Genomic DNA, 12894 nt, shown 5'->3' with positions numbered 1-12894 from the left:
TTGATTTATTAGTTCATTTGTCGGGAACACAGAACATTTTAATTTATTCTTTATGAGGATGGAGTAGGCGGCTTGGAATGTGGTTAATGAATTGCTGAGTACATTGAAAGAAAGCAAAAAAACAACACCACATCCAGTCGGCGAGGCAGGGCAATTATATTCCTTTGTAATTGTGGTGACTAAATGGACACTTGTGTTATTCTGATCAAATCTTATTTTTATACAAAAATATTTTGACCGTGCCTATAAACAGACCGTATCAACGTTTTTTTTTTCCCTCTAACCAAAACGATTTCAGGAGATTTTGACTTTCTGGTTGACTGATAGCGAAAGAAGGGGGACGGAGGGGGTGGGTGTTTTTTCCCCAGCACCGAAAGTGAGAAACAAGATCTGAACAGTTTATAAGCCTCCAGAATGAACAGTGAAACACGAAGCAGAGGGCGCAAGTGGAAACTGCAGGTAAGTGCGGTTTCAAACCGAGATCCGGAGACGCTTCTTTACCCAAACAAGTGGGGTGGGAGTGTGGATCCAGCCGCCCAGCTTCCAAAAATCCAGTTGTAAGAGGTCACTGGAAAGGACCCATTTTGTTTCTGACCTTTATGGGTTTTTTTCAGAATTTCTCATTCTTCAAAAATAAAATGAAATTGGAGGGACTCCCAGCTTTTGATATCGCCAACACCAACAGGGCACAGCAAGAGAGCACAGACACTAAAGCATCTTCACAGATCGCCATTCTCCTCCCAGTTAATTGTGGTTTTTTTAAACAGTTTACCTCCAGAATATAATGAGAGGGTGTCTCCCTCCCCTAGCGAGAATACCTCGACATTAAGAAAGGGTAAGCACTCCGTCTAAAGTCGTTGCGCGGGACGGGAAGACTAGACGCCGAATCGTTTCCCATCTCCACAAGAGCACAGGGAAAAAGTCAGGAGAGCGGGGGCCTTCACACTGGAAAACCTGCCCTTCGCCCCTCCTCCAGTGTAGAAAAAGTGTGTCCTGTCCCCAGGTCCAGACGGCATTCAAAGCGCATCGCCTTTATCTCTAGTTGAAAGAACGACGAGAGAGGTTCAGCTTCCTTTCCGTGTGCTGGCGCCCCCCAGTGGCACATAGGCACACGTCAGACCGCGAGTCTGCAGGCCTGACGGGGCGCCTCTTCGAACATCTCGTCCTTCCTGGCAAATATGTGCTGCCCTGACTCGGGAATGACAACAAAAGGCCCCTGAGTGCCGTTTCTCCACTCCAATAAAAATATTTCATCTCTTCCTTTAAAACTGCATGAGCACCTCCTCCACACGCAGGAATGTGCCCGTGAAACCAGCAATAAAAACGGAGAAGGAGCAGTCCGGAGTCTCGGGGAACTGGGATCTGAGCTGGGAAAGGAAAGTAAGAGTGAAGATGGGACAGGGGGCACAGACCACAGACTCCATTCAAAGACCAAACACTTCACCTTTCTGGTAAGTATAAATACTATTTTATTTTTTTCGTTTTTTTTTTACTCAATTATATATATTTGTTTCTCTTTAGAGCAGAAAGAATGTATTTGGTTTATATAAGGCACAGAGAAGGAAAGAAATTAACATTTGTGTTCCCTGCTTTCTCCCTCCCGCAGATAAACATTACAGAAACAAAAATGTGACAAGTACTGTAAGTCCTAAAGCTACATACTGCACAAAACAACTGCCATATAGTAGCTAGTTTTCTGCAAAAAAGGTCCAAAACGCAAAAGAAACTTAAAATGAAAAAAGCTGCTCCACACTGCTTTGCTTTCTGTCAGTGCAGATGTGTCGTTTCCCACTTCACCCCCAGAGTGCTCACCGAGGCCCCACACGACACAAACCGGGCTTCTGCTTCCAGGTTTTTTTTTTATTTTAAACTTTACACTTCTCTCTCCTGTCAGTTCACCCATTAAACCTCCCCCACTCTCACCCAGGCAACAGGTTTCCGTCCAGGTCAGCGGTATCACCACAGGCCTTGTTCAGAAAGCCCAGAGTGTGCTCCAGCAATCTGCGTTTTTATACATCTCTCTGAGCAAAAAATAAAACTGATGGCAAACTGCTTACAAACTCAATTATCTGTCACCACTCACGTCTCCAGTTTCCTAAATTGTCTAAGGGGCTTTTCAGTTTCATTCTCTTTACAGGATGTAAGCCTCTAAAAAACAACGACAAAAACACCACTTGTCAAAGCACGTCTGTGCTTTCTGAGGGCCTACGCTGGCGCACTCCCACGGACCGGGTCACAGAAAAGTGTCACACCCCCCCTCCATCTCTCACTCTGCCGCTGGGACAGTTTCACCCACACAACCCCGGTCAGGTTCCCCGAGGAAAAACTGAACACTGGAAAAAAACACACGTACTAAATGACAAAAAACACAAAGCAAAGCTGGATGCTGGAAATTGCGGAAGATGCGCAGCGGTCCTCTCCACTTTTATTTCACCTTCCCATTCCTTCAACCTCGACACGTCGTGAAGGCAGTCTGCCCAGAAACACCCCAACAAGGAAAAACTGTCCATAACTGAGCACTGGCTTTGATATTCAGTCAGGTGACCAAGCACAGAAGTTAAGCATCCTCCTTTGTTTGTTTTTTTTACGTCACGTATTGTTTGTGTTTTGGAGTTGGTGGGAGGGGGCAGTTCGGAGTGTGTTGGCATGTGGATGCAAGTAGGCTGCCCTCCAATCAGGACGGACAGGGGTCAAAGGTCGGAGGTCGGGGGGTCAGGGGTCGGGGTCGCTGCTGGGAAGGCGTTCACATCTCGTTGGAGGAGACGTCGTGCTCGCTGACCCCATTGGCCTGCATGTTGCTCTCATTCAGCCGCCTGACTCGGTACACCTCGTAGTGGATACTACTGGTGATGTCCTTGATGTTCTGCATGTGTGTCCTGAAGGACAGAAAAGACAGGAAGGAGGCAGACGGGAGACGCCATTAGGCCCTGCTCTGCTGAAACAAGCACACCAGGTGGAATACAGCTCAAGTAACTAGCCAACTAGTTAATTACTCATTATGATAAATAACTTCGTTTAGAACGGCAGCGCTGGACAAGGGGCTTGTTTGGCATCTTAACAGCTGCCTGAAACCTGTCGTGTCCTAGAGGTCTTTTTTTGCCTTTTAATCGAATTGTTCTCAAGAAATGTAATTCATTGTGTGGTGAGCTAAACCACGAACAATCACATTAGGGACACATAACACGATCGCAGCACCAAAGTAACCCAATTGTCTGTACTTCTGCTACAATAACATAAGCTGCATGCCAGACATGTTGAGATCTCCCCGCCCCTAGTAACAAAACCTTAAACTGTCTTTACAGGTATAAAAGGAGAAAAAACACAAACCTTATGAGCAGGTCCCGCAGATAGGCGAACTCACAGTGAGCAATGTTCTCAACTGCAAAGCATATTAAAGAGAAAACCTTAATGACGAGAAATTTTATTTCCTATGATGTATATACGGCTTATAAGAAAATTCTGTATAAATTGCCATATTAAGAGTTCCTAAAGGAGTGCAGCTGTATAGGATTGCAGACAGACTGGGCTGACTCATTACCTGACATTTTCTTGCTTATTAATGAAAATACAAGTGAGTCTTCAAAGATCATGTATTGACAGCTATTTTGATCAAATACTGTTTCAGGATTGGGCTTATATCTGAAAACTATAATGCAGTTCGTATTACAGGTTCCCCTTCAACCCTCAAGATTCCACAGGTGTGGAAGAGTTTCGACCATTTTAACAAAACATTTTGCTCAACCATCCTGCTCTTGGCTGGGATAAAAAACAGTCACACATCACCCTTCCAGAACCAGGTCAGGCCCCCCTGAGAAAACTACTTTCCTAATTAGTAAAAAAGAAAATGTTCACGTCTTTATTAATACCACATCATGAACTAGATTGTGGCTGTCTAGGACTAGTATTGATTGGCCTTTTCAGAACACTATCTTGAGGTGAGCTCAGTCTGGGATCCTGTACTGCTCCTTGTTACGATGTAACAAACTGAGGTGCTGGTTGCCCTAAAGTACTACACCAGAGAGGACTGGAAGAGCCACGTGTCACATAGCTGATCTTCCAACGAGCGAAGGTTTTCCTGTCCTGCCTTTCACGGACACTAGGGGGCAGTGGCGTAACACGCGACCGAGCGAGGAACACGTGACATCCCCAGCGGAGAGCGATGGCTTCCCTGCAGATAAAACATCACGCAGGCAACTCCCGAGTAATTCAATATATTCAAACCCTTTTCCAAACAGATAAGTTTGACAGCTTGACAAATTCTGTGTGACAAGCGTGCGGGAGCTCCACAGGAAGGAAGGCCTGTATACATTATAGATTATGTCAGCCTGCAGATGAAAACGGTATTTACGCGACTTCAAACCTTCGAGCAGGAAATTAAATTCTATAGTAGAGACAGTCTGCAGCCAGCGGAGGGGATTTCGGGTGAGTTAGCCTCCGTCTGTGTCAAACCTGATCTGATGCAGGGGACTGGTGGTGCCCGTCAACTGCAGATGCACAAGCCTAAGCAACCAGCGGAAGGTCTATGACCCTTTTTCTGTGGGTGGCGATGAGGAAGGAGGAGTGAAATACACGGAGACGCTGTGCATCGTATATACAGGAGATACATGCACGAGACTGTATACTGTACAGGAGGGACTGGGCAGGACTGCCTAGGCTGGTGGTGGCACAATGATGAATGCTCAAGGCTGGCCGGTGGACTGCGAGCTCATCACGAGAACGTGCTGTGCAGCTTGAGGGGTACGACAGCGGCCTTGTGGGAACTGGAGAAAAGAATGCAGCCCAGAGTGGGGGGGGGACAACTCTTTTGTTGACTGTATTCATTGCGGTAGTGCATCCATGGGTCACTGCCTCCTCTCCCCTGTATTCTGGCTGTGTGGGCAAAATGCAGTCATTGTGCTCACCAGGGGAACGTCTGTAGCTCCCCCCCGCCCAGCGTCTCGTCCCTCTCCACTTCACTCATCCCGAGCAGACAAACACGAGGCGCAGGACAGGAAAGAAGAAAAGGACGACCCGTCCCAGCGCAGGGTCTGCTGGGAGGAGCTTGTCCACACGGCGTCTGGGCGGGGCCGGGCGGAGCTGCAGGGGTGCTCTTGCAGTGGGCCGCCCTCACACTCCTAAACCGCCTACTTCTCCTTCCCACTTCCTTTTTCCCCCACCCAACGCTCCGTCCCGGCACATGTGGCCCCACTACGAAGGATCAGGGTCTAACTCTGTGATCTTCCCGCGTCGTGGCTGCAAAGTCAGTTCACTGCAGTGACCCCCCACACCAACAGCCAAATCCCCCAGATTCTGGCTGAAATTACAGCCGAGAAAGTCTCAACGCCATCGCAAACAAGAGCCATCCAAAGCCCAGCTGCTGACACGTGACACAGTCCACAAGTCAATAAAACATTTAGGGCCCTTTCAACACAGACAAAATAAACCCAACAGCAAGCAAACAGAGCATCTTAATGATCTGTGTCCCTTTGATGAACTAATGCGAATGTTAGATCTGTCAGTTACAACTTTGGATACTCCTCGACATAACTGCAGCTAAAATTCCTGATGTTGGCTTGTTATGGCAGAAGTTAAATGGCACACTGCTGGTCAGTCTCCGTGTGATGCGTGTTGGCAGTCATTATTTTAACACTTCCCCGTTTGGAAAAAGAAGCACGGTTTAACAAGGCTACCTTCTATGGTGCCCCACTTTGTCTTCCTTCCCAGAAGTCTCCTCCCGTTGACCTGGTATTCCTGGTCGCTCCCCACCACGGCAAAGGGAATCATCTCCTGCGATCGGAGCAGAGCGAGCGCAGTGAGCCGAGCGAGAGGCTGGAATTCATTACCGACTGAGTCAATTAAAACAGACCCGATTCCAAATAGAAAAACAGATCCGATCCGTGCTCGCACACATTTCCAACTACAAAGCGAAATATTTCATAAAACATTTACAATAATAACTTCCATCAGTCTCCCTCTAAAACAAAGAGGCTTCATTTCACAGAGGCAGATGTCTTTCCTTGGGGGAGGGCAACACTGTGCTTACTGTTAGCATGCAGTGTCCTGGACAGTAAGTCGCTACTTGGGAGTTTCAGATCTGCATAACAAAATGAACGAGCCCCCTTGGTTACCAGGGGTTTCAGGCGCCCTTCGCAGTATTCCTCACCGACTTCAACTAGACAATGCAACAGCACCCATTTTGGTTTCAAATGCAAAACTGCAATTCTGTTTTCGATTGTTTGCACTTTTTCTCATTTAGAAAGGAGGCCGGGGCTGGAATTTTGAACTTCAAGTGCTGCCGCGTCCCACCCAATTGGAATACAAAGTGACTGTTGCTCAAGCCGGTATTCTCCTGTCTAGAATACTGAACTCGGAAGCGTCAGGTGAAGCTCTGCAAGGTTGCCCGAGTCCTGCACAGGGAGCGGTGCCTCAGCCCGCTCCTGGTACTCACTCTGATCTTCTCGTTCACCATCCTGTCTTCTGCATCCTCATCAAACTCTTTCTGAGGGTAAACGTCAATCCCGTTGGCTCGGAGCTCTTCTCTGATCTGCACGAACAAACGAAATCCACAACAGTGCTTAGTCATGTGAACGTTTTCCATGCCCAGACAGGAAAGTGACCAGCATTCTTCGAGGGCACGTCGCCATAGGGCCATAACATGGGCCAAATGAATCATGTGCTGTATATGAACTTATTTAAATGGTAATGGCCCAATATCCTAAGAAGGGATATTCCCAATGAAGCAATGCCTGGACATTTCTTTAAATAATCCTCATACTCGGCACAAAACACATCATCACACAAAGCTCAGCCTGCACTGCCACTACAGGAACAGCTCGCCCACAGTCCAGACCCCAAGCTCCACACGGAGCTGTCCCTGCAGCAGGACTCAAGTCGGAGCTGAGGAAGAAAGAAAGTGAGGAATCTGGCTGTGGCAGAGAGAGGAGGGACAACCCCAGAGTCAAATAAACAGCACGATAAATCCAGTCTCAGGAGAAGGGAGTGGGCAGTATGGGGAGCTCCTGTCCAAGTCTTGCACACACTCACACACTGCCTTCTTTTTACACCAACTCCCCGGGAACATGTTGTTTCTCGACAACATCCTCCTCTTAGAATGTGACAGTGCTGGTTGTTTTTTTTTATAAGAGATTAAGGCACAAAATAATTACAGGGAAGGGGGGGGGGTGTTTACCAGTCTGATCCGTTGAAAGACTGATGAGAATAGCTCCTTCGGTTATCAACGGGAAAGACACCCGAGAAAACAACCAAGATAGCTCCAGTATTTGAAATGGAGTATGAGTGAAAACATGTAGTTCGCAGGCTCCACACAAGCTCTCCTACACTGAAATATATCACTATCATCAAATATGTAATCTCGAAAATGGTCATTTCTTGTGCTTTGTAGTAGAATGCACTAAGAGCAAACGATCTACAATTACACTACTATTATGCAAGCCGACAAATGTGTTAAATTAGTGCTTGGCTCTTGCACTGATTGGTATGATAATGTGGGAGCACAGATCTGCCAAAGAATTTCGCTGGCTTGCAGGGATTGGAGGAGCCATGCAGCACAGGAAGTGATGTCATCAAGCTGCACCGCAGCCACATCAGCAAGGAAAAGATAGTAAGCAGCAGAGAGGCTCCGACACCACAGGGACTTTCAAAACAACTTTTATCCATTCTACGGCTGTGCAGAGTGAAACCACTACAAGCCAGCCAGCCAGCGATATGCCACAGCTTTCTTGTTTCACCCTATTTGGGACTTTTACCTTTTCTAAGCAAACTATCCTTTTTATACATTTGGAAAAATGGAACAGTAGCCAAACTGTCCCAGAATGTTTCCTGGTGAACCTGAACTGTACCAAATAAGTTGTCTTGCACTCCCAAATACAAGAGATGCAAGTCTTATATGCCTGCTTTCAGCTCTGCTCAGAAAAGTCCAGGAAGTGTCTGGATTTCAAGGATTGGGAGTTTTTACAGTCAGCGGGCACAGCAGTGAGAGGAGAAACTGCAGCCTTTTAATGACACTTGCTTGAACTCGTGTATCCACTTTCTATACGATTCAGAACATCATTTGTGCAGAATAACCCTCTGAAACTAGAGCATGCCATGCGACCGAACCCTCACAGGGGACGATGTCACCCACTACTGACCCATCGCTCAGTTTTGGTTGGTACACTGCAGCAGGTTGGTTCAAGTCCCACAGCAACGTGAATTTTTTCACAAGACTCATGGCTCTCAGCAGGCTCACACTGCGATTCTGGGTAGTACAGGGTAAGGAGAAACTGCAGCCAGATGGTTGTCAGTCTGTCTTTCATTGGAAGAACTCCTTCTTTCAGCGAGAACGTCCGAACGTTTGCTAGGGAGAATTTACCATAACTTTCCTGGCCTTTTACTTTATTTTACCCTGTTGTTTCCTAAGGCTCTAACACAGCATTGTGGTGCATTACTACGCTTGAAAATAACAAGTCTTGCTATTCCACAACAAATGTTTCTGAGCGCTGTTTACTTAATCGTGAGTAACTTATGGTCCGCTTACAAAAAACCGCCTTCGGAAAATTTAAAGGAAGTGGTCAACTCCACAAAATAAACTTTCATAAGAGAGTTAATGCTGAATTTTCACCTCAAGATATTTTTTTTTGCAGAGTCATAGCCAAGACATTCTACTTCAAGCATAAAAAAGTCAACAATTAGTAACCATCTGTTACAAATGCTCATTGCATCTCATAGCTGTTTTATAGGAAGTTGGAAACCAGCACGTTTGGTGTTTTTTTTTGCCGGCAGCATCGCGCTTAAAAGTGCTCACCTTCTGTTTGAAGAAATCCCTCTCTTCTAGTGTCAGAGTGTCTGCCTTGGCGATGACAGGGACGATGTTGACCACTTTGCTGAGTCGCCTCATGAACTCCACGTCTAGGGGCCGGAGGCTGGAACAGAGAACGACATCTCCCATCAGGACAGCTGCCCCACAAGGAAGAGTCCCAGATCATAATTCCAGAAAAATGCAATTTCTGCAGCATTCAGTAATCATTGAAATGATGATGAAAAATACCCCCAAAAATAATACAACTAATTTTTAATACGGGCAATGAAATAAACTTGTTCTCAGGCTATTCTATATCACCACCACAAGAGGGCAGTAAGAAACGTGCAAAACTTCACGCAATTTGGATTTAATCCCTTATATTGATTTACAGTTACTGTTATGCGATTGGCTAAATAGTAACTCAAGTTAATCAGACAGTTTCAGTCTGGCTGTTAAGACAGTAGAGTAATCACTAGAGACAAGAGAAGCACTGACGGGTCTGTGCGATTGTTTCAGGCTTCAATATTTGAAACTGCCTTGTAGACCAAATACTTTAGCAGAAAACATAAAGCATGCAGGTGTAATCTAATCTCCTGGTGATGGTAGAGGAAGATCTCAGCCTGCTTCCTGTGTCACAGCTCTCAGTACAAGTGCTTATTGTTTATTATTAGCCACCTATAACCTTGTCTGATGCACTGCAGATGACTACCAGCTCTCTGTTTTTACTAAGTTCATTTTGCAAATTCCAGTCGAGAAGCAAATTCTCAGCCCAAGCCTACACATTCACTTCCTTTTAAATCTTTTTGTTTTTCAGGGGAAATGATTAATCATCTTTAAAACCATTTCTGCCTGCACTGTGGAGTTTAATCCTTCGGACCCTTTCTGATGTCGAATGGCCACTGTCAGGGGTCTCCAACAGCTGCAGAGGAGCTCGCCAGGCCCCGAGACCCACATCTGCACTGCTGGACAGGCATGAACTGCTCTTCTCACAGAAAGGAACACACACCTCCGCACACACGCTCCCTCGCTTCTCAGTGAAAAGGTTAAAAGAGGGTTCGTGAGCGTTTCAGATGTCTCTCAGCCTCCTGCACAGTCCTGGAGACGCTGCAGGCTGGGCGAGCATGTGACAGGACCCAAGCATCTCCCAACACACGCGCAGTACGAAGTACAAACCACAGGACAAAGAGCCTAACTTTTCCAAAAGTTACTAACAGGTTTGTTAAATGGCCAATTTGTGTACAATGATGCCCAGATAAAAATATACATAAAGAAATAAAGAATGCTCAAAAAAGTCTACTATTGTGACTAAGTACACAAACCTAACTATAACTATTCCAAGCTCGGACCTACTGTTCATTTCTGTTATTTTAACTGTGTGTCTGTAGTGCCACTACCCTTTACTGTCCCTTTTATCCCATACAGAAGAAATTGTAAATGAGAGCAGGCCACACACCACATTTTATCTTAAGGCTCATTATTAGTTACAATAAAAAAAATCTATGACAATTGAAGAAACAACAGAGGAAACACCTTCACTTTCCCGACTTAAACATTCTCTTCAAAAGGGCAACTTTTCTAAGTACCACCAAGGAAATGTTAGTGAAAGTCCCTACAGAAAAGCAGCAGGGAGTCTGGGGCCATTTCTTCCAGCATGATGCGTGATCCCTGGATTAAAACCTGCCTGGTTTTGGATGCAGACTCAATGAGCACCAGAGCTGCTCAGAATAGTAATGATTCATTCACTAGGCAGTATAATGCAGTAATATATGCCACAGGTATTCTGTTTATTTACAAATTCCTGCTTTTATGACAAACCCTGGGAAAAACAAACAGTGTTGGCTACACAGTATTGTTGTAGTAAATGGTTTCAGATCTCTCAGTCCAGCAGCGTAAGAGGAAATGGAGACCAAGAAAGTGGTCTTGAGGTCTTCCCATGAGGAAGAAATCTGACAATTCATTCTACCTGGTTCACCCTCAGGGATTCTCTTCACAAAACCTCCAGTAGCATTTTCACAGGGAAACGAAACAGCACCCCAAAGAGCTCAAGGGCCTGGAGCCAAACTGGACAGTGAGCTGACCACGTCATCGCAGAAAGGGGGGGGTCAGTCTGAGAAAGATTTGGGGGTGTTGTATGCATTTGGCAGCTCCTTTCTCTGCTTTACAGAGTCATGAGCTGGGAAGGTGGGCAGTCCTTAAAGAACTGTCTGGAGTTTGCATGTTAAACGCTCTCTGAAGGACTCAAATCTGGGAGGGGGCAGGAGATTCTCACAGGCTGCCCCCAGAATGAGTCACAACCCTTTATCGTGGTACAATAAAACCAGTGAGCCTTGAACTGAACTCTTGCTGAAAACCCCAGCAAGGAGAAACCAGCTTCCTGTGCAGACTACTTCCATTCCCAGCTGAAGAGCCCACAGGGAACAGGTGCTCCCTCCTGCTTCCAGTAGGTGGCGCCGGTCACAGGCCTTGGCCCACGGTCCGAGCACCCACCCGTGTCGCCGTGTGGAGAGGATCTAAAAACCGATGTCACGGCCCAGGCAGACAAAGACAGATTTGTTGGGCAGCTCTTGTCCTCTCCTGTCCTCATATACCAAGCGCACAGCCCAGACACAAGCGCCAGCGGTACCCCCCTCCCTCTCCCGGCTTGAAACAAACCATTTTTGGCATGGAAACAAGTGGGTAACTGACAACACTGTAGATACGAGAAGAAGATGCTCCCTCACTGGCGGCTTACAGTCACGGCACAAGCAGAGCAGTGCGACGGCACACTCCTCTGCACTTCGCTCACGGAGGCTGGGAGAAACCGGCAGTCTAAAAAAAGCACCAGCCTGCCTTCGTGCTGCTCGCACACCTCACGAGGGCAGCTGGGCAAGGAGGAGACCAGACAAGCAGCAGGGGCCGTCATCAGCCAGAAGATTTCTAGACAGAAAAACCTCCCGCTCTGACAAATAGAAGGAAGACGTGTACAGTGCACCATCTTCCAGCACCGATTTTAAATATAAGAGACCCCCCCCAGAGAGAAACCCAGGAGGGGGTAGGCACCCCAAGGACACTCGGCTTGAAATCTGGGTCTAGTGGCCAAGTAAGAGTTAAAGAAAAGGAGCTGAAGATAATGTAGAAAATCAGATCCAGATGTTCACACAGGAGGAGAGAGAGAGAAACTCTTTGCAGTCATAAGGAAGCACAACATTCCGAGGCTAAACGGGGCCGTGTCGTTTTCCAGTCACTTTTTTCCAGGAAAAACTATTGTTGCAAGACGTCTGCAGAAAACAACTAAGGGCTGACTGGCGTGGTCACACAATCGCCTCAACGCCTGTGTTCGCCAGCTCATGCCCACCTCAATCGCCAGGCACAGCTGCTCAGCTTTCTCCCGATTTCTAAGGGCATCGCCTCAAAAAAACAGCCTCGCACTTTTCTGCCACATAAGCAAGTGTTCTCCTCTCCCACTTGCATCAGAAATGCGGCAGTGAACCGCTTTACGGCACATGCGTCACTAGTGTGCACTGAACACGGTCTGCGCTTTTCACTGAAAGCTACGGCTTGCAGCAAGTCTGAAAGGATTCCATGAACTAGATTGACGACAGAAGCTGGAAAAACGGCCAGTTGATCGCTCAAGGTAAATTCACATGCAACATACACAGCAAGATCACGCTCGACAGGAAGCACATTTTAGCCATTAAACGGGGAACCTGTTTTTTGGATGGGTTAGGATTAGGATTTTGTCCAACTGCACACTGGCGGGAGAGAGGGGGGCAATAAAATATTAATCGGTAACGGGAGTCAAAACCCTCTTTGGTACGCTGCGCTGTTTATGATGATCCACAACTGCCTGCAGCTCTCCTACCCCATCACCTGGGAGTCGAGCTCCAGGCTCAACAGACAGCCCAATCCAGCTCACCAGTGCTGCCCCCTCCAGTTCAAGCATCAGGCCCAAACTGGTTTCAGGCTCGAAAAAACCCTGCATAAGCGGCTTTTGAAAGGGAAATTAGGCATTAACTGTCAAGCAATAACATGGAGACAAAACACACTCCGGACGTAATTTAATTTGAATGCAGCCGAACGGAGGACTCAAACTGTCAAACTCTTGATTTTCCACTAGCGCTCATTCCCGGCCACGG

At 46.8% G+C, this 12894-nt stretch overlaps 1 protein-coding gene across 5 annotated transcripts in view; it reads right to left on the bottom strand.

Annotated features, from left to right (window-relative positions):
* Positions 1-1445: 1445 nt before the first annotated feature.
* Positions 1446-12894, bottom strand: part of LOC102697629 (septin-9-like) — a 94972-nt gene continuing 83523 nt past the window's right edge. For 4 of the 5 annotated variants that reach the window (XM_015356270.2, XM_015356273.2, XM_069194594.1 and 1 more), the window contains 5 exons: positions 8783-8900; positions 6428-6523; positions 5670-5808; positions 3328-3379; positions 1446-2876 (listed from right to left, as the gene is read on the bottom strand). In XM_015356270.2, coding sequence (XP_015211756.2) covers positions 2744-2876; positions 3328-3379; positions 5670-5808; positions 6428-6523; positions 8783-8900 — 538 coding nt within the window. In that variant the 3' untranslated portion in view covers positions 1446-2743. The remainder of the gene's footprint in view (positions 2877-3327; positions 3380-5669; positions 5809-6427; positions 6524-8782; positions 8901-12894) is intronic. The other variant, XM_015356272.2, reaches the window with a different exon arrangement.

Source organism: Lepisosteus oculatus, chromosome 9 (genome assembly GCF_040954835.1).
Source record: "Lepisosteus oculatus isolate fLepOcu1 chromosome 9, fLepOcu1.hap2, whole genome shotgun sequence".
NCBI lineage: Eukaryota > Metazoa > Chordata > Actinopteri > Semionotiformes > Lepisosteidae > Lepisosteus > Lepisosteus oculatus.
This window is presented reverse-complemented; position numbering and strand designations above follow the sequence as displayed.